The sequence below is a fragment of the Schistocerca nitens genome, chromosome 3, assembly GCF_023898315.1.
Source record: "Schistocerca nitens isolate TAMUIC-IGC-003100 chromosome 3, iqSchNite1.1, whole genome shotgun sequence".
Lineage (NCBI taxonomy): Eukaryota > Metazoa > Arthropoda > Insecta > Orthoptera > Acrididae > Schistocerca > Schistocerca nitens.
In genome coordinates, this window is record NC_064616.1 from 689,446,133 (window position 1) to 689,467,793 (window position 21,661).

Here is a 21,661-nt window from a genome sequence, read left to right on the forward strand (position 1 = left end):
AGATGGAAGAGAGTGAGTGAGGGGAAAATGGACAGAAAGGGAAGAGGAGGAGACAGACAGAGAGAGGGATCAGGAGAAGATGGACAGTGAGAGGAGAGAGGAGGAGATGGACAGTGAGAGGGGGCTGTGAAGATGGCCAAAGAGAGGGAGAGAAGGAGATCAATAAAAAGTGGGAAGGAGGAGATTGGTAGAGAATGGGTAAGGAGATGATGGGCTAATAGAAGCTTGGAACAAATGCATTGCTGGGCAATGCCAGTACTCAAGCTAGTACTAAATACTTGAATGATTACTGGAGCAGGTAGGAGTGTTAAGTTGATGTGAATGTAGGACCGTGGTTGGATGAAGGTACTAAATACATGAGGCAAAGTCCAACATAGATGTTGGGTTGATTCTCATTAATGGTATGGAAGGGGAAAAATGTCACCATAGAGGTCAAGTGAAAGAATGTTGGTACTCAATAAGTTGAACATGGCTGATTCTGGATTTTGGACAAAGTGTTGCACACAGTATTTTAAGTTTGCCTGAACTATTTGTTTGCAGTATGCAAGAAGGAAGTTTCTGAATGTGTGGTAGCTGAAATAGGTCAGTAATGCAGCCACTGGAAGGTTGGTGTAGCTAACAGCTGCATTGGATAAGGGGTTGGGAGGGGGGAGGGGGAGGTGGGCAGTCTAATTCTTAGTGACTCTAGTTCTTTGGACAAGTAGAAGAAAAGGAACAGTTCTAGTGCAAAAGAGTCAATATTTAACTGCTCAGTAAATACAACGTGTAATCTCAAAAAAGTCAAAGTAGCATCCAGTACTGGTAGATCTGAGCCCATATACTGAACACATGCCAGGAAAAATAAAATACCTTTCTAGTCAATGTGTATTTGTTGAGCCTCTTGTATAAGATCTGGCCTGAATCACTTCATTAAGCATCACTCAAAGCATGGCAGAACTATTGGCCTTGGCATTGTTGAGTGTGTTGTCTTATATTAAACTCACCAATCACCCTTGCTACCTGCAGAGTGGTTTTTGGTCCTCAGGTGTGCCTGCCAATCACCACACCACCACTGTTGGAAGGTGGCATTGTGACACCTGTCCTCCCTGGAAGGTGGCATTGTGACACCTCTCCTCCCACTATCTCCAGGATAAGGTTGGAGGAAGGTATCTCATCTTTTGATGGCACAGTGTACACAGACAGCAAAGCTAGTCTATCAACATAAATGTGTAACTCCAACAAACCAGAGACATCCTGAACTGGCAATCATGATTGTTGGAATGAATGATGGTACTGGTCTGGCACTGATGGCTGCAGCAGGAATCCTCTCAGCTCTTGGAAATAAATTTGGATTTTGTTTGGCAATGAAAACAGCCTCTGGGCTGCCACAAGATATATCAGTTGCCCCCCAACAGAGGTAATTGAGCTCATAATCCAATATGACTGTCAGTCAAAACTCTGCATCTAGACTCATGAACTGATAGTGGAACAGCTGTGGTGGTGCTGACATGGTGAAAGGGTCAAGAGGATGAACAGCATCCTTGGGTCGTGCCTACACAAATGTTTGACTGGGTTGTGGTCAGCAATTTACATTGACCTGTAATGTTTAGAAATACAGTTAATGCAGCATCATGGTTAGTACATACAATTCCCTTTTCCATCTGGATCTTAAAAGTCCAGATCATTGTTTCTGTCACCCATTTGGCTGAAGGTGAAATGGAGTAAATGGAGAAGTCGGTATGTGCTGAATGTGACAGTGATCAGAAAATCTAGCCAATTTGACTTACACATATTGAGAGCCACTATTTGTCACCACAGCATTTTAAAGACCATCGATAGTCTAAATCTGCACCAACGTAGAAATTGTGGGCTATGCTGAGGTGAATATCATCTTTTGCATTTATGTGTCCACTATGATTATCACAACTGTATTCATTAAGAGTCTGTTTATACATAGCCATTCCCATGGTTCTGCCATGTCAGACCATGGAGAAAACAATTGTCATAGAGTTGTTTGATGGGATGCACATTGCTGGCAGGAGCACTCCAGGCACTTGACATCACTATCAATTGCAAACCATGCAGCATGTTGGAGTGCCATAGCCTTTGTACCAACAATGCTTCAATGGCCTCTATGCAGCAGTGACAACATTTTGAACTGGAGGCACAATGCCACTATGAGATCCATTCTCATTCAATAGGAAACAACTTCTGTAGAGACAAAAACTGCATCAGAGCTTGCCAGAAGATAGGAACATGCACTGGCATTTGCATGCTGACATGTTGACTAGTACAAAATTTTGTATTGATATTGACACAAAGACGAGGTCCAGTGATGTAACTACTAGGTTGTCCAGTCTGGAATGCTGAAAAAGGCGCAAACAGGTCTAAAAATGACTTAATACCTGCAATGAACACAAACTTTTTGCCACACAAGTAGGTATGAAACTCCCAAATTGCATGGACTATTGCAACAGCTTCATGCTTCATTTGGGCATAGTTGATCTGTGCAAGAGTAAGGGTCTTTAAAATATAAGTGATGGGATTTTCAGTTCCAATACTTTCTCTCTGGAATAGTAAGGCCTCAGAGTCATGAAAGGAAGTTATGAAGAGCTATTTTATGCCTTAAAAGGAATATGGTAAAGATCAGAATACCATTTTTGATTCATTCCTCAAACTGCTTTGTCACAGAGCACTGTCCACTCATACTCCATTCCTTTCTTCCTGAGTACATATTTTAGTAATTCATTTTACTCACAGATGTTTGATTCTTAGGAAGATACATACAGTTAACTGCCTTGATGTACTATTCAGTGAGTAATATGGTTTTATTGCTAAAAATAAAGCCTGAGTACTTATTTAATATTATGCTGGAAAAATTACGATTTGGCAAATTTCATTTAAGTTCTGCCAGTTACAATCTATGAGCAATATACAAAGATTATCCAAGATATTCCCAAGTTATTGTACCAGTGATGATAACAATGTCACATAGAAGAAGGTGTAAGTAGATGAATCATGAACACTAACTTCACTTAACGAAGGTTTACTCAGCACTTGCACATACAAGAGTGCAGAGGGAACTGCCTCCGGCCAGAACACATACAGTATATGTACAGCTACAGAACATTCCAGTACAATGATTCTTGACATTCATGGATACTTCTAGAATCTACTCAAACTGAAGATAGAAACTAAAATTGTACAGTACAGGTGAATTTTGAACTCACGACCCTCCATGAACAGTTTAGTAATCATAACCACTACACCACAGTGCTACTCAGCTTCTTCTGCGAATTGCTCCCTCCCAAAGAGAACAGCATCTCAGTGTTACATCCTCCTAGTCTAGGAATGATTGTTGCCCTGGTGGTGATCTTCTTAGAACTTCTTTTGCCACTACGATCTTCATCACCTTTCCAATTGTTGCCTGTTGCTGCAGCTTCAAATCTACCCTTGGTTGCAGGATCCTTATAGGGATTCATTCGAAGGACGTGGATCATATCTCTGATCTTCCGTCGTCTTGTGTTGGGGTCGAAATCTTCACCTTCATAAGTAACATCAGACAACTTTCTTACAACATTATAAGGTCCAAAGTAGCGCCTGAGGAATTTCTCAGAGAGACCAACCTTCCCTACAGGAGTGAAGATCCAGACGAGGTCACCAGGCTGGTGGACAACAGGGTGGTGGCTCGCGTCATACCTCCGGAGATCGTTTTCTTGAGCCTGCAGCGTGCGGAGTAAAGCTAACTTCCTAGCTTCCTCAGCTCTGGTTAACACCTAGCTGATGTAGTCATCGTCCATGTCACCAGGATGTAATGGAAACACAGTGTCCATTGTCATAGTCGTTTCACACCCAGGCACCAGGAAAAATCCCGTAACTCCTGTGGTGTCTTGTTTGGCGGTGTTGTAGGCAAACATCACAAAAGGTAGCACCTCGTCCCAGTTCCTCTGCTCAACATTGGCAAACATTGATAGCATGTCAGCCAAGGTCTTATTAAGGTGTTCAGTAAGCCCGTTAGTTTGCAGATGGTAGGCAGTCATCATGCGATGAGTAATGTTGCACTGACGGTTTATCTCTGTCACAAGATTCAATTGAAAATCTTTCCCTCGATCCATAATTAACAACCTTGGGGCACCATGTTTTAATACAATGTCTTCCACGATGATTTTGGCTACCTCGGATGCTTCGGCTGTTTTCATGGCTTTTGTAATGGCATAGCGAGTCAGATAACCAGTGCAAACAATAATCCATCAACTGCCACTAGCAGATGTTGGAAATTGTCCAAGGAGGTCAATCCCAACACGCTGGAGAGGCGTTTCAGCTGGTGGAATTGGTATGAGTCAGCCAGGTGGTTTCTGAGGAACTGCCTTTCTCCTCTGGCACTCTCAACAGTGTAATGCATAGTGACGGACACTCCTAAATAAACCTGGCCAGAAAAATCTCTTGTGGATTCTATCGTATGTCTTAATAAATCCTAAATGTCTGATGGAATTTCTGTAGAACATCTAAGAGCACGTGTTTAGGAATCACCAGTAGCTACCTCTTTCCAAACAGAGCAAAGTTTTTCTTGCAAAGTAATCCATTGACTAGCTTAAATTGTCCTTTCACATCCTCTGACTGATTTAAGGTGAGCATAATTTGAGATACCTTGGCGTCCTTCTTCTGCTCAGCAGAGAGATCCTGGAGTGCAGCGAGACAGTCACTATCTTCATCAAAGTCTTGATGGTCTTGCACAGGGTTTCTTGAGAGACAGTCAGCATCTGGTGTTTTCTTCCACTTTTGTACACTATGGTAATGTCATATTCTTGAAGATGTAGTGCCCACATGGTGAGTCATCCTGTTGGATCTTTAAGACCTGTCAATCAACAAAGTGAATGATGGTCTGCAACAACTGTGAATGGCCTTCCACAGAGATACTGCTGAAATTTGCACATGGCTCAAATCACAGCAAGACATTCTATTTCTGTAGTTGAGTAGTTTCTCTTGGCTTTTGTAAGTGTCCTAGAAGCATAGGCTATAACCTTCTCTTTTCCATCCGAAATCTGCACCAGAACGGCACCGATCCCATACCCGCTGGCATCTGTGTGTAGTTCTGAACGTGCTCTCTCATCTTACAGACCAAGTACAGGGTCAGTCATCAGAGCTTTTCGCAGCACATCGAAAGAATCTTGTTGAGCACCATCCCAGATAAATTTAGCATCGGCTTTTAATAACTCTTGGAGTGGTCTGGCTTTGATACAAAAGTCTTTGATAAAACAATGGTAATAAGAACATAATCTGAGGAAGCTTCTCACACCTCTAATACTTTTAGCAATAGGAAATTCACCTTTCCTGGGTCTGGTTGCACACCTTCATTTGACACAAGGTGTCCAAGTATTTTAATTTCTTTTGCTCCAAAGAGACACTTTCTTGGATTCAGTTTCAGTCCAGCTTGTTGGAGACACTTAAGAATGGTCCTCAGTCTTTTTATATGTTCATCAAATGTCTCTGAGAACACTATAATGTCATCTAAATAAGAAAGACACATTGTCCACTTCAGGTGCCTTAGAAGATTATCTATCATCTGCTCGAAAGTTGCTGGTGCATTACACAAACCAAACGGCATTACCTTAAACAGGCCCTCAGGGTTGATGAATGCAGTTTTCTCACAATCAGCCTCCTTTACTTCGATTGGCCAGTATCCCAAGTATATGTCCATGGTTGAGAAAAACTTAGCCCCCTTTAGACAATCCAACATATTGTCAATTCATGGAAGAGGGTAAACGTCCTTTTCAGTTATCTTATTAAGCTTCCTGTAATCAACACAAAAGCGCCAACTGCCAACCTTCTTCCTGATGAGGACCACTGGTGATGAACATGGGCTCTGTGAAGGCTGAATCATGTCATTCTCCATCATTTTCTCTACCTGATCGCGAATTATTTGACATTACATTGTTGACACATGGTATGCTCTCTGACTTATTGGTTGATGGTCTCCTGTGCTAATCCGGTGCTTCACCATCAATTTGTCTAATTTGTTCTTCACCTGTGGATTGAAGCATTCAGAGAACTCTTGAAGAATGGCAAGTAGCTTCTTCTGTTGTTCCTTACTGAGATCTGGTGATAGTCAAGCTAGAAGATCTTGTTTTGTATTGGTAGAGCCAATTTCACCCACAGACTCAGCATGGGAGGTTTCTATGAAGCTCAGCTGTCCTTCAATTAATGGCTCAGCATTTGCTACGCACATGCGTCTTGGACAGATCTGCGGTTCTCGTCAACAGTTAACTATCCACAATTCACTGAATCTGTTCTTAAACGAGAGGACAGAGGGTGGGATGACCAAGTTATTCTTCACTGATATGCTTTTTTTACATTCCACTGCAAGATCCATGGGTTGATGCATGGCATGACATGTGACAGTTACCTTTCCAGCACTGAATGCAGGAATGATCACTTCATCCAGCACACGTAGTCTCCACACACACAGATGCGCATCTTCCTGTCCACAGTATCTCATCTCATCTAGCATAATCTTCGAGTGACCACAATCTATAATTGCCTGAGAAGCTTTCAAAACGTCCCACCCAAGAATGATGTCATGACTACACTCTTTTAAGACGATGAATTCTAAGGACTGTGTATGGCCACTTATACCCACTTGAATGGTACATCTTCCTGTAGGTTTTACATATGTCCCATTAGCCACCTTCAGCAGAGATTTTTATTGTTGACAAATATGGTTTTCTGTAACTGGCGACGGTACTTCTCCGAAATGACTGAATATAATGCTCCAGAGTCCACAAGAGCTTGGGCTGGCCAGCCATCCATGAGGATATTGACATAGTTTCCCATCATTTCTGTAGTGATCGATGGCGGAGGATTTTTCTCTTCGGTGGCCTCACCTCCAAGGAAGGTCGCACCCTTTAGTTTTCCAGGTTGCGGCAGCTGGGTGATTGTCTGGAGCTCCTAAACGGCAATGTAGACCTTGATCAGCATGTTGGAGAGCATCCTTTCCAGCACCTAGCTTGCAGCGGTGGTGACCTACGTCATCCTGCACCCACATCATCTTGTTCATCTTCATTGTCCTGGAGCTGGCATCGGCTAAGATCAGTCTGCTGTCTTCTGGCATGGGTGTCTTCAAATATCTGCCACCTTTCTCAACAATAGTGCAGCACAGTGGAAACATACTGGTTGGTTATCCTGGGTCCTCCAAACGTCAGTCTTCCTTGGTACCCAAACAGGTTCCTCATGTGGCATTGTAGGAACGTAACTCCGCCTGGGTCTCGACTTTTTCACCATCTTAAAGGGAAATGAAGGATGAGAGATTGGGTTCAACGTCTGTTCCACTTCCTCCCTTATGACCTCTTGAAGTGTCTCGGTTTTTTGCTCGCCGTGCAATCCAAGTGCCTTCTGAACTTCCTCTCACACTATCTGACGAAGAACACTTGTGAAATCAGTTGCTTCATCCATCACAAACAACAATATGATGTCTGTGAGCCATTCAAACTTCTTGCATGTAATTCTTTCTTGATGCATTGTCTCGATATACTGGCACCATTTTATGAAGACGTCTGCTGTCAAAAACTCCTTCAGGAGTAGGGCTTGATACATGTCCTCAGCAACACCCTTCATGAGATATGCAATCTTATCTTCCTCCTTCATTCTAGGATCCACTATTTTACACAGCTCCAAGACATCTTCAATGTAGCATGCTGTAGTTTCTCCTGGACACTGTGCCCTGCACTTTAATTTATCTTCAGCCTTGCACTTCTGTCGTCGTGTGTCGCCAAAATACTTGTGCAGTTCTGCCTGGAATACTTCCCAGCTTGTGAACTTCTCCTCGTTGTTCTCATACCATTGCTTTGCAGTGCCCTCCAAGTAGAAAAATATGTTAGCCAAACACATGGTGTCAACCCATTTGTTAAATTTGGCTATACGCTCATATACCTTCAGCCACTTGTTTGGATCTTGGCCATCGTCACCAGAGAACCCAGAAAGATGTCTCATGTGGTGGCACACAGTTGTTGTCATCGTAATGTCCTCTTCTTCTTCTGTCTCCGATGGATTGCGATCTGTTGAATATGGCTCAAACTCGGGTTTCTCACCACGTAAACGGCGGCTCTGTCATGGCCTGATTGGAGCCCCTGTGTCATCAATAATGCGTGCTATCACAAGGTCCAATACCCAGTGCCTCCATCAGAATAATGTCACGTAGAAGAAGGTGTAAGTAGATGAATGACGAACACTAACTTCACTTAACAAAGGTTTATTCTGCACTTGCACATACAAGAGTGTGTAGTGAGCTGCCTCTGGCGAGAACACATACAGTATATATACAGCCACAGAACATTCCAGTACAATGATTCTTGACATTTGTGGATACTTCTAGAATGTACTCAAACCGAATATACAAATTAAAATTGTACAGTTCAGGTGAGTTTTGAACTCATGGCCCTCTATGCAACAGTTCAGTATCATAACCACTACACTACAGTGCTACTGAGCTTCTTCTGCAACAACATGCATGTGAATGTCAGTGACCAATTACCTGTTCCAGGAATTTTGAAAAATAGCTAGGACAATAGTCACCCCAAATGGCAACCTAAAGACTAGAAATGACTTTGTTTTCTCACCCAGTGACAACTGGGAATGGGAAACTGAGAATAGGTTCCTGATAAACCAAATTCCAAATAAAATTTACCAACTTTCATACTACAAAATAGATCATCTGGTCATGGACTTAGTTACATAACAAGAACAGAAGGTCTTTCACTGCTTCAAAACTGCCACATACATATAAAGAGCAACTGGGTTTCTTGAATAGGACTAACAAAGAAATCCAGGCAAAATGGAGAGAAAAAGACTTTGACGCTCAAACCTTCTAATCCTGCTTTGATGCCCCCACACACAAAACATGGGGGACTGGCTGTATTCATCGAGATCTGTGAATTTCCTGTAGTTTCATGACAATGTCCACTTGCATTTTAGTGACACACACTATTTAGGGTGAAACAAGTTCAAAAACTTTTAAATAAGTCATCATCCACATCCTTGAAAATGCCTTGGTGAACCACAGATTAACTGATTAGCTGCTCAATGAGTTGAAACTGTTAAAATCGTCAACATTTGATACATTTTTAGCACTGGTGCCAGTAATGTCACTTGCAGAGTGACATGGTTAGATGAAAGCTTTGCAGAAATTTACTGTGACATTGGTAGTGCCTTTCAGCTACATGTGCAGACTTGCTTGTGATGCATAGAGTGCAGGGGGTAAATCGAATTTCAAATGTGTTAATCCATTTAATTGAGAGGAGACAGAACTTGCATTCACCTGGAAGTCTATATCCTGCACCAAAATCTGTAGCTATATAAACAATGATGGAGCCAAAGAATCTGTGATGGTGTCCTTTTTTCCCAGACAAAAAAGCATGGCGCCAATCACTAAAAACATAAACATGGTGAGTGTTTGGACACAGCTTCAATTTTTGTGACACTGCTTTTAATGACATGGAAAGAAAATGTAAGCAGTGAATAATACGTTCTCATAACTGAAAAGCATTAACATGATTTTTTCACCATCAAAGGGCACCCCACACATCCGTGCTTTCAATAAATGAACAAAACGTTGGGAGTGCCAGTACTGAGGTCAGGTAGATATTGTTGTAAATGGCTTCTACAAAAGTTTGAATCATATGTGTTTGGCATAGGTCCCCATTGCCTCCACTCACCCTGAGGGCAATTTACTATCTATATATTCATATGCCCTGTTTTTTTGTTATTTTATTAAAACCAAAACACTCCAGGCTAATACTTACATTTCCAAATAAAATTTGAATGATTTGAATTTAAGTTATTGATTTTGTGCCATTATTTGCCCTATGGTGACTGAATAGTGTATCAAATGTGACAATGGAGGCCATTCCATTACTTCTAATAGTTACACATTGTTGAAATATGCAACAACAATACCCAGTCCAACACTATCACATAGTTCTCACTAATCACAAATGTTCATCACACTATATATTCCACAAAAGAGTGAAAACACATTACCTCATATTTGCAACAAAGACTAACTTGAAAGTTTTGTTAGAAATATTAGTGCAGAGACTCCAAATATTCCTAACAGTTTCAAAGAAACCCCCTTACTCAGTCAGTTATAAATTTACATTATTAGTGAAAGGCAGCTATAATTACAACAGCTGATAATCATTCACATGTATGTTTTATTGAGAACCAATGCTCCATTAACATAAATAACATTCATACATGCAATACTGACCATCTAAAAGCCAGTTGTCATTAGGAAGTTTCTTTAGCTCTTCATTTACTAGATTCATCATGACATCATCTGGTACAAGACGACCTTCATTGATGAACCCCTGAACTCGAACACCAAGTGCTAGAACAAAAATAATTTTCAGTGAAAAACTTCTTTATCAGAGATAAATCTTCTTACATGAAAAAACCACAAGAAATATGATAAAGAACAATTATTGACAGTGAAACTAACAATGTGTGATATTCTTCAAAAAATGAAATCATAAAATCTTTTCTGCCCAACATTATATGACTTGACTTATGCATCTAAAAAATATCCTTCACATTTATAGACTGTTAACATATGGTGATGTAAATAAAAGACAGTTTAATAATACATCTGTAAAAATATTAAATTATGATTTGTTTTGATCACTTCTGGAGAGAGTGGCTATTTTTTTAGAGCACTGATAATTACCCCACTCAATTGAATATTGCATGAGATTAATTTGAAGTGATTCTATCAATTCAGCATGTTAGAATATACTTTGCTTTCAGAAGGAATTTTCATTTTGTGGTGAAGTGTGCACTGGTTTGAAAGCTTCTGGTAGATTAAAATTGTGTGCCAGAATGGCACTTGAACCTAGACTATGGCTAAACCATTTTCTCTACAAAACGTTTCTTCTAGAAGTGTTAGCCCTGCAATGTATCCAAGAGAACTTCTGTGAAGTTTGGAGGGTAGGAGAAAAGGTACTGCTAGAAGTAGAGCTTTGACAGTAGATCGTGAGTCATGCTTGGATAGTTTAGTCAGTAGCGCCTGTGCTAGAGAAACGTAACAGTCCTAGATTAAAGTCCCAATGTGGCATATAATTTTAATCTGCCAGGAGTTTTTATCTCTAATGATTATGCAAATGGTATTTTCTATTAATGCTGTATATCTCATGGATCACCTTATGAACATCTATGTATGAGACAGCTTCCTTTACAGGATCAAAGGTCACTTGTCACAATCTAAGCACCACAAGTTCTTATTTTGTCACTTGTCTCTTCTTTCCATAGCAACTTTTATTCCCTTCATCAAAATTTATCTCCATCTGCTCCATTTCCTTGTCTTCACATGGATGTATTTTTATAGTGATATTCCATGAATCATGAACCTTCCCACTGATGGGGAGGCTTGCGTGCCTCAGCAGTACAGATAGCTGTACTGTAGGTGCAACCACAATGAAGGGCATCTGTTCATAGGCCAGACAAATGTGTGATTCCTGAGGAGGGGCAGCAGCATTTTCAGTAGTTGCAGAGGCAACAGTCTGGGTGATTGAGTGATCTGGCCTTGTAACATCAACCAAAATGGCCTTGCTGTGCTGATACTGTGAACAGCTGAAAGCAATGGGAAACTACAGCCGTAATCTTTCCCTAGGGCATACAGCTCTACTATATGGTTAAATGAGATGGCAGCATCTTGGGTAAAATATTGCACAGGTAAAATAATCCCCCATTCACATCTCTAGGTGGGGACTACTCAGGAGGATGTTGTTATCAAGAGAAACAAAACTAGCATTCTACAGATCAGAGCAAGGAATGTCAGATCCCTTAATCAGACAGGTAGGTTAGAAAATTTAAAAAGGGAAAGGGATAGATTAAAGTTATATACAGGGTGGTCCATTGATCGTGACCGGGCCAAATATCTCACGAAATAAGCGTCAAATGAAAAAAACTACAAAGAATGAAACTTGTCTAGCTTGAAGAAGGAAACCATATGGCGCTATGGTTGGCCCGCTAGATGGCGCTGCCATAGGTCAAATGGATATCAACTACTTTTTTTAAAATGGGAACCCCCATTTTTTATTACATCTTCGTGTAGTATGTAAATAAATATGAATGTTTTAGTTGGACCACTTTTTTCGCTTTGTGATAGATGGCACTGTAATAGTCACAAACGTATAAGTACATGGTATCACGTAACATTCTGCCAGTGCGGATGGTATTTGCTTCGTGATACATTACCCATGTTAAAATGGACCGCTTACCAATTGCAGAAAAGGTCAATATCGTGTTGATGTATGGCTATTGTGATCAAAATGCCTAACAGGTGTGTGCTACGTATGCTGCTCGGTATCCTGGATGACATCTTCCAAGTGTCCAGACCGTTCACCGGATAGTTACGTTATTTAAAGAAACAGGAAGTGTTCAGCCACATGTGAAATGTCAACCACAACCTGCAACAAATGATGATGCCCAAGTAGGTGTTCAAGCTGCTGTCGCGGCTAATCCGCACATCAGTAGCAGACAAACAGCACGAGAATCGGGAATCTCAAGAACGTCGGTGATGAGAATGCTTCATCAACATCGATTGCACCCGTATCATATTTCTATGCACCAGGAATTGCATGGCGACGACTTTCAACATCATGTACAGTTCTGCCACTGGGCACAAGAGAAATTACAGGACGATTACAGATTTTTTGCATGCGTCCTATTTAGCGACGAAGTGTCATTCACCAACAGTGGTAACGTAAACCAGCATAATATGCATTATTGGCAACGGAAAATCCACAATGGCTGTGACAAGTGGAACATCAGCGACCTTGGCGGGTTAATGTATGGTGTGTCATTATGGGAGGAAAGATAATTGGCTCCCATTTTATCGATGGCAGTCTAAATGGTGCAATGTATGCTCATTTCCTATGTGATGTTTTACCGATGTTACTACAAGATGTTTCACTGCATGACAGAATGGCAATGTACTTCCAACATGATGGATGTCTGGCGATAGCTCGTGTGCGGTTGAAGCGGTGTTGAATAGCATATTTCATTACAAGTGGATTGGTCGACGAAGCACCATACCATGGCCCGCAAGTTCACCGGATCTGACGTCCCCGGTTTTCTTTCTGTGGGGAAAGTTGAAGGATATTTGCTATCGTGATCCACTGACAACGCCTGACAACATGCGGCAGCACATTGTCAATGCATGTTCGAACATTACGGAAGGCGAACTACTCGCTGTTGAGAGGAATGTCGTTACACGTATTGCCAAATGCACTGAGGTTGGTGACATCATTTTGAGCATTTATTGCATTAATGTGGTATTTATAGATAATCATGCTGTAACAGCATGCGTTCTCAGAAATGATAAGTTCACAAAGGTACATGTATCACATTGGAACGACCGAAATAAAATGTTCAAACGTACGTACGTTCTGTATTCTAATTTAAAAAACCTACCTGTTACCAACTGTTCATCTAAAATTGTGAGCCATATGTTTGTGACTATTACAGCACCATCTATCACAAAGCGAAAAAGTGGTCCAATTAAAACATTCATATTTATTTACGTACTACATGAATATGTAATAAAAAATAGGGGTTCCAATTTTAAAAAACGCAGTTGATATCTGTTTGACCTATGGCAGTGCCATTTAGCGGGCCAACCATAGCGCCATCTGGTTTCCCCCTTCAAGCTAGACAAGTTTCATTCTTTGTAGCTTTTTCATTTGATGCTTATTTCGTGAGATATTTGGCCCGGTCACGATCAATGGACCATCCTGTATAGAGGGAATTAGTGAAGTTCGGTGGCAGGAGGAACAGGAATTCTGGTCAGTTGAATACAAGGCTCTAAATACAAAATCAATAGGGGTACTGCAAGAGTACAATTAATACTGAACAAAAAATTGGAACAAGGATAAGCAACTATGAACAGCATAGTCAACGCATTATTGTAGCTAAGATATACATGAAGCCCACACCCACCACAGTAGTACAAGTTTATATTCCAACTAGCTCTGTAGATGATGAAGAGATTGAAAAAATGTATGATGAAATAAAAGACATCATTAGGATAGTAAAGGGAGACAAAAATTTAATAGTCATGGGGGACTGGAATTTGATAGTAGGGAAAGAAAGACAAGAAAAAATAGTAGGCGAATATGGACTGGGAAAAAAGAATGAAAGAGGAAGCTGCCTGGTAGAATTTTACACAGAGCATAATTTAGTCACAGCTGACACTTGGTTCAAGAATCGCAAAAGAAGGTTTCATATGTGGAAGAGGCATGGAGAACCTGGAAGGTTCCAGATTGATTACATAATGGTAAGACAGAGAATTCTGAACCAGATTTTAAACTGTATGACATTTTCAGGGACAGATGTGGACTCTGACCACAATATATTGGTTATGAACTGTAGATTAAAACTGAAGAAACTGCAAAAAGGTAGTAATTTAAGGAGATGGGACCTGGATAAACAGAAAGAACCAGAGGTTGTAGAGAGTTTCAGAGGGAGGATTAGGGAACAATTGACAAGGACAAGGGAAAGGAGTATAGCAGAAGAAGAAAGGGTAGCTTTGACAGATGAAATAGTGAAGGCAGCAGAGGATCAAGTAGGTAAAAAGACGAGGACTAGTAGAAATCCTTGCGTAACACAAGACATACTGAATTTAATAGATGAATGCAAAACATATAAAAATGAAGTAAATGGGTGAGGCGAAAGGGAATACAAACATCTAAGAAATGAGACTGACAGGAAGTGCGTAATAACTAAGCAGGAATGGCTAGACAATAAATGTAAGGATTTAGAAGCAAATATCACTAGGGGAAAGATAGAGGCCACCTACAGGACAATTAAAGAGACCTTCAGAGAAAAGAGAACCATCTGTATGACTATTATGAGCTCAGTTGGAAAACCAGTCCTAAACAAAGAAACAAAAGCAGAAAGGTGGAAGGAGTATAGAAAGGGTCTATACAACGGAGATGTACTTTAGGGCAATATTATGGAAATGGAAGAGGACACAGATGAAAATGAGATGGGAGATATGATAATGTGGGAAGAATCTGACCAATCAGTGAAAGACCTAAATCAAAACAAGGCCCTGGAAGTAGAGAACATTCCGTTAGAACTACTGATAGCCTTGAGAGAGCCATTTATGACAAAACTCTTTCACTTAGTGAGCAAGATGTATGAGACAGGCAAAATACCCTTAGACTTGAAGAAGAATACAGTAATTTCAATTCCAAAGACAGCAGGTACTGACAGATGTGAAAATTATGAAACTACCTGTTAATAACTCATAGTTATGAAATATTAACATGAATTCTTTACAGAAGAATGAAAAAACTGGTAGAAGCCAACCTCGGGAAATATCAGTCTGAATTCCAGAGAAATGTAGGAAGACAGAAAAACAAGTAGTTTCAAGGCAAATGTCAGATTTTATAGAGGAGAACGGTGTGGATCAGACCCTTATTTAGTAAAAATGGAATGTTTTTGGCCATGGCAGAATGCAAAGAATGATACTAACAACACTAAAACAAATTGTGTCGAGACAGCTCAAAATATACCTTCAATATCAACAGCCAACAAGATGAAATTATACAAACATTCTTTACTGCCAGAATGGAAAGGACATTGGAAGAATCATTTGCAGGAAGTTCAGAGGAAATATATGAAAACATAAAAACCAATGTTATAAAAACAGCAACAGAGATGTTGGGCATAAAGAGAAACCACCACAGCTGTACTGCAGAATGGTGGTCAGAGGAAATAGAAGTGGCAATTAAAGAAAAGAGGAATGAGTCAGAAGCAACATGAACAATCTACAAGGAAAAGTAGAATAAATTTATGGAAAAAATAAGGATAGCAAAGAATGAAGCATGGGAAAGGACATACGTCAATATCAATGTCAATGTCAATGTCAATAGAAAACTACGATTTCGGAGAACAAAAGTAGCATGGTCAGTATTAAAAGGGCTTCAATAAGAGATGAAAGCCAAAATCAGTCTTCAGTTGATAACACCAGAGGAATGGGAAGAATATTACTGGAAATTATTAAATGAGGATAGGGAAGAATATCTGGAAGAAGAAACAATAGAAGGAAAGGAACAGGAAGGGAAGGAGATCCAAATTTTTGAAAGTGAGGTGAGTAAGGTTAAGAACAGGGAAGTATGATATATCATTTGGACCAGGTAGGAACTGTTTGGAGTTCTTAAAATATGGTGATGACAAAATTTTGAAACTCGATGAAATTATGCTAGAATATATTAATGCCATATTTGAGACAGCAGATTGCACAAGCTGCTCCAAATACCAAGGAATTTGTGTTATAAACACATTAATGAGAATTTTTGGGAAAATAATTAAAAACAAGCAGGAAATAAATTTTAAAAATGAGGGATAACAATGTAGCTTCACTGCTGGTAGATCATGAATAGACCATATTTTCACATTATGACAGATCTTAGAGAAACATAGGGAATAATAAAAAAACCTAGGATCGCATTACATTATTACATTAATACTTGTTCCCTAGATCATAAATACAAGATTTTGTAATGATATGGAACATGTCAGTTTAAAATAAGTTTTCTTAAGTGAATATCCCAAGTTCCTTAAATGTCTGCAAGGTGATCTTAGGTGGGCTCCAGCTACTATTCTGATTGTACACTTTTGTGCAATAAATAGTTTTTCTCTTAATGATGAGTTACTCCAAAATTAATTTTCATATACATAAAAAAAGCACATGAAACTCTTCCGAGAAAACTACTTTGGAGAGAATTATATGTGGCAAACATAAAGGGTACTTTAATTAAAGTAAGACAAGAAATAAATAAACATAATATACGTCAATTGAAAATTGGTAATACACTTTCACAGAAATTTAGAACAAGCAAGGGTCTGCTAAAAGGCTTCCCCCATGTCAACAACTTCATTTAACATCTACACTCACATTCAGAAAAAACAGAACACCTTTTACCTCCATCTTTAAATGGATCCCAAATAACAGAAAGTATTGATCTTCTTAAGTCTCTTTCCCTCCATGTATAAGTCATATGGATCATTAGTCATGTATTCTGTTTTCTGATAATTAATCTTCAGTCCCCAGTTTCTGCATTCCATTACTAACTGATTATATATAATTTTCATCATCCCTGTCTTGTGCTATAACTGCTTGATCATCAGCAAATAGTAGGTGATATAAATAAACTCCATCTTTATTTTCTAGCCCCATCCAATTGCCTTTATGTGACCATGTCTTAAGACTAATGTCTATACACACTCATTTTCAGAAAGTACAGAACACCTTGAATGACTAGAGACAGGACTTTCATATTCACAGGACATGTACAGGCTCTTGGTATCTTCTTCAATTAAAGTTAAGCCCAATCTTTCTTCCTCCCTTCTTCAAGTAAAGTAAATAAGGACAAAGCAAGAGCTGCCACATATATAAAAACAGAACACAAATTCAGAAATACTAAAATAAGCAGACCCTCTGACAATGTAATTAGGGCTGACATTAAGACAAGATTTTTGAAACTACAGATCACTCAATGGATTAACATAGCTTGTTACTCAAAAAGGGCACATTATATAGGAAGGACGAAACATCACGATTTAATGTCCCCCAACAACAAAATCATTGAAGATGGAGCACAAGCTCATAACTGACATTCATGGCATAAAAATCAGTTGTGCCCTTTTTGAAGGAACTGTTTTGGTTGGCTCTGAGCACTATGGGACTCAACTGCTGAGGTCATTAGTCCCCTAGAACTTAGAACTAGTTAAACCTAACTAACCTAAGGACATCACAAACATCCATGCCCGAGGCAGGATTCGAACCTGCGACCGTAGCGGTATTGCGGTTCCAGACTGCAGCGCCTTTAACCGCACGGCCACTTCGGCCGGCACTGTTTTGGTGTTTAACAATTCACAGAAGTATCAAAAAAGCTAAAGCTGGATGGTTGCATGGGGATCTGAATCCCACTGCACCTGAATGAAGATCCACTGGTCTACCTACTATGCCACAACACATAATAGCTAAAATTTACTGATAAGTCAATAAGTTCACACATTATGACAGAAATTAATGGTTCAGACTCAGTGCGGAATGCAGTGAGATGAAATATTATGTAACTTGTACCACAGACCAATACAGTATCACACTTATGATGAATGAGAAGGTCATGCATTACAAATCACAAGCGGAAAACATATGGTAATAGTCAACCATGGCAAAAAGAAAAGCAAATTGCATATTAAGAAACCATTTACAAAAACTGTCAAGTCTAAGCAACTTCCCTGATGACGAAATAAATCTCGGGTGAACAGCCTAGTATGAGTGTGCATAGGACACAATATTTCGGAAATCGACCATGTTGCCATCATCAGGTGCGCTGATGTATTGACCGGCGGTGGGCCGGCGCCCTGTATATTTAGGACAAATGGTTCAAATGGCTCTGAGCACTATGGGACTCAACTGCTGAGGTCATTAGTCCCCTAGAACTTAGAACTAGTTAAACCTAACTAACCTAAGGACATCACAAACATCCATGCCCGAGGCAGGATTCGAACCTGCGACCGTAGTGGTCTTGCGGTTCCAGACTGCAGCGCCTTTAACCGCACGGCCACTTCGGCCGGCTATTTAGGACAATCTCCCTCCCAATCCTCCCTTAGGTGCTTCCTTTGAGTTGGTGCAGTCACCACCCCGGGTGTGGTCCAGGTGCAGCATCCATTCTCCCGCTGTCTGGGCGCTGCGTCCTAGGTCTTCTCATTCAGGAGGGTCTGCCGGCACCGCTCTCATTATTCTTCCCTCCTCCCCTGAAGTCGGTACACTCTGGGAAATATCCTTTTTCTTCTTAATCCAGGTGATCGCGGGTTCCCACACCTTGCTAAGGATGTAACCGCTGTCACGATTTAGTTGTGGCTCCCTTACTCTGATCTCTATGGCTTCTTTGATGACACAGTCCCAGTATTTGGAAGTCTATGTCACAACTTTGGTTTGGTCATAATCCGTGCTGTGGAGTTCTGACAGGCAATGCTCAGCAATTGCTGACTTACTGGGCTGTTGCAGTCATCAGCCAGAAATTTGACGAAGAGACCACCAACTTTTTCAGACATGTTCTGACATCAAATTACTTCTTATTTGACAGCAGACAGAAGGAGTAGCCATACGGAGTCCACTCTCACCTGTTGTTGCAAATATGTACATGGAATATTTCGAAGAGGAAGCTCTTGAATCAGCACATCTAAAGCCCACCTGTTTCTTTAGATATGTGGATGATACCTTCGTTATCTGGCCACATGGAAGAGATAAACTGGCAGACTTCCTCACACATCTCAAATCCAGACACGAGAATATTAAGTTCACCATGGAGATTTAAATGGATGGGATGCTCCCTTTCCTAGATGTTTTGATTAGAAGATGAGCTGATGGCACTTTGGGCCACAGCGTTTATAGGAAGGAGATGCACACCGATTTGTACCTACATGTAGATAGCTGCCACCACCCGGCACAAAAAAATGGCGTGCTCAAAACTCTTGTACACAGAGCTCACACCGTCTCCTACAGGGACAGCCTCCAACAAGAATTGGACAATCTGAAGACCATGTTTCGGAGGAATGGTTACAAGGAAGGGCAAATTTGGAAGGCTCTACATCTCACACCTGCAGCACCAGCGGAAACTGAGGATGAACCTCAGGAGGAGGTGGCCTTGGCTATTATTCCGTTTTGTGGGGCCTTATCCAGAAAAATTGGATGCATTTTACGTAAACACCAAGCGAAAACCATCTTCCATCCTCCAAGCAAAACCAAGAGCCTTCTTGGTAGTGTCAAGGACAACCTTGGTCTGTGTTAATCAGGGGTTTATCAGATACCTTGCCAATGCGGTAGTGTATACATAGGGCAGACCATTCGTACCATTGAGGGCCGATGCTGAGAACATCAACGGCACACTAGACTGCAACAGCCCAGTAAGTCGGCAACCACTGAGCATTGCCTGTCGGAACTCCACAGCATGGATTATGACCAAACCAAAGTCCTGACACAGACTTCCAAATACTGGGACTGTGTCATCAAAGAAGCCATAGAGATCAGAGTAAGGGAGCCACAACTAAATTGTGACAGCTGTTACATCCTTAGCAAGGCGTGGGAACCCGCAATCACCCAGATTAAGAAGAAAAACGATATTTCCCACAGTGTACCGACTTTGGGGGAGGAGGGAAGAATAACAAGAGTGGTGCCGGCAGGCCCTCCTGAACAAGAAGACCTAGGACTGCAGTGCCCAAATGGTAGGAGAGCGGATGCTGCACCTGGACCGCATGCGGGGCGCGGACCGCACCGACTCATAGGATGCGCCTGAGGGAGGATCGGGAGGGGGATTGTCCTCTATATACATGGCGCTGGCCCACTGCCGGTCAGTACATCAGTGCACCTGATGATGGCAACGTGGTTGATTGCCAAAATATTGTGTCCTACGCACACTCATACCAGGCAGTTCACCCGAGATTTATTTCGTTATAAAATATGCCAGGAGAAATTGAAGAATCACAACTTCCCCGATGAAGATAAGAAAATTATATATTCTCTCGCATATAAAAGCCCATACCATGTCGATTGTCTTTCCAGTAGAATACTTGTTTGTTGACCAATGACCTTGGCAGTTTGGTCCCTTAGGAATTCACACACACACACACACACACACACACACACACACACACACACACACACTTGTTATTCTCACACAGTAACTACTTAACTGGAATACAGGGGGCAAGGCTAAGTTTTGAGTCCAGTCTTCTGACTGGTTTGATACAGCCCATGCCAACCTTCTCATCTCAGAGCCACACTTGCAACCTACACCCTCAATTACTTACTGTATGTATTCCAAGTTCTGTCTTCCTCTGTAGTCTTTACCCTCTACAGCTCCCTTTAGTACCATAGAAGTTATTCCCTGATGTAATAGATGTCCTATCATCCTGTTCCTTCTACTTACAGCATTTTTCATGCATTCCTTTTATCACCAATTCTGCATAGAACCTCCTCATTCCTCACCATATCAGTCCACCTGATTTTCAACATAATTCTGTAGCACCACATCTCAAATGCTTTGATTCTCTTCTGTTCCAATTTCCTCACAGTCCATATCTCACTACCATACAACTCTGTGCTCCAAACACACATTCTCAGAAATTTCTTCCTCAAATTAAGACCCATGTTTGATGCAAGTAGACTTCTCTTGGCCAGGAATGCCTTTTTTTTTCAGTGCTAATCTGGTTTTTATGTCCTCTTTGTTCCATCTGTCATGAGTTATTTTGCTGCCTAAGTAGCAGAATTTCTTAACTTCATCTGCTTTGTGATCACCAATTCTGATGTTAAATTTCTCACTGTTCTCATTTCTGCAGCTTCTCATTACTTTTGTCTTTCTTCAACTTATTCTCAATCCATATTCTGTTCTCACTGGACTGTTCCTTCCATTCAAAACATCCTGTAATTCCTCCACTCTTGAACCTTTCTTTCATTTCCGTCATTGTTTCTTCAATGTATACATTGAACAGAAGGGGAAAAAGTTTACATCCCTGTCCTACATCCTTTTTAATCCAAGCACTTCATTCTTCTTCTTCCACTTTTATTGTTCCCTCTTGGTTCTTATACATATCGTATATTACCCATCTTTCCCAA

General features: G+C 40.7%; 1 protein-coding gene across 1 annotated transcript in view; it reads right to left on the reverse strand.

Annotated features, from left to right (window-relative positions):
* LOC126249718 (GTP:AMP phosphotransferase AK3, mitochondrial) overlaps positions 1–21,661 on the reverse strand; it is a 99,706-nt gene that overhangs the window by 41,494 nt on the left and 36,551 nt on the right. Inside the window, exon 2 of the mRNA XM_049951399.1 lies at positions 10,241–10,360. Within this exon, the coding sequence (XP_049807356.1) occupies positions 10,241–10,360 (120 nt within the window). The remainder of the gene's footprint in view (positions 1–10,240; positions 10,361–21,661) is intronic.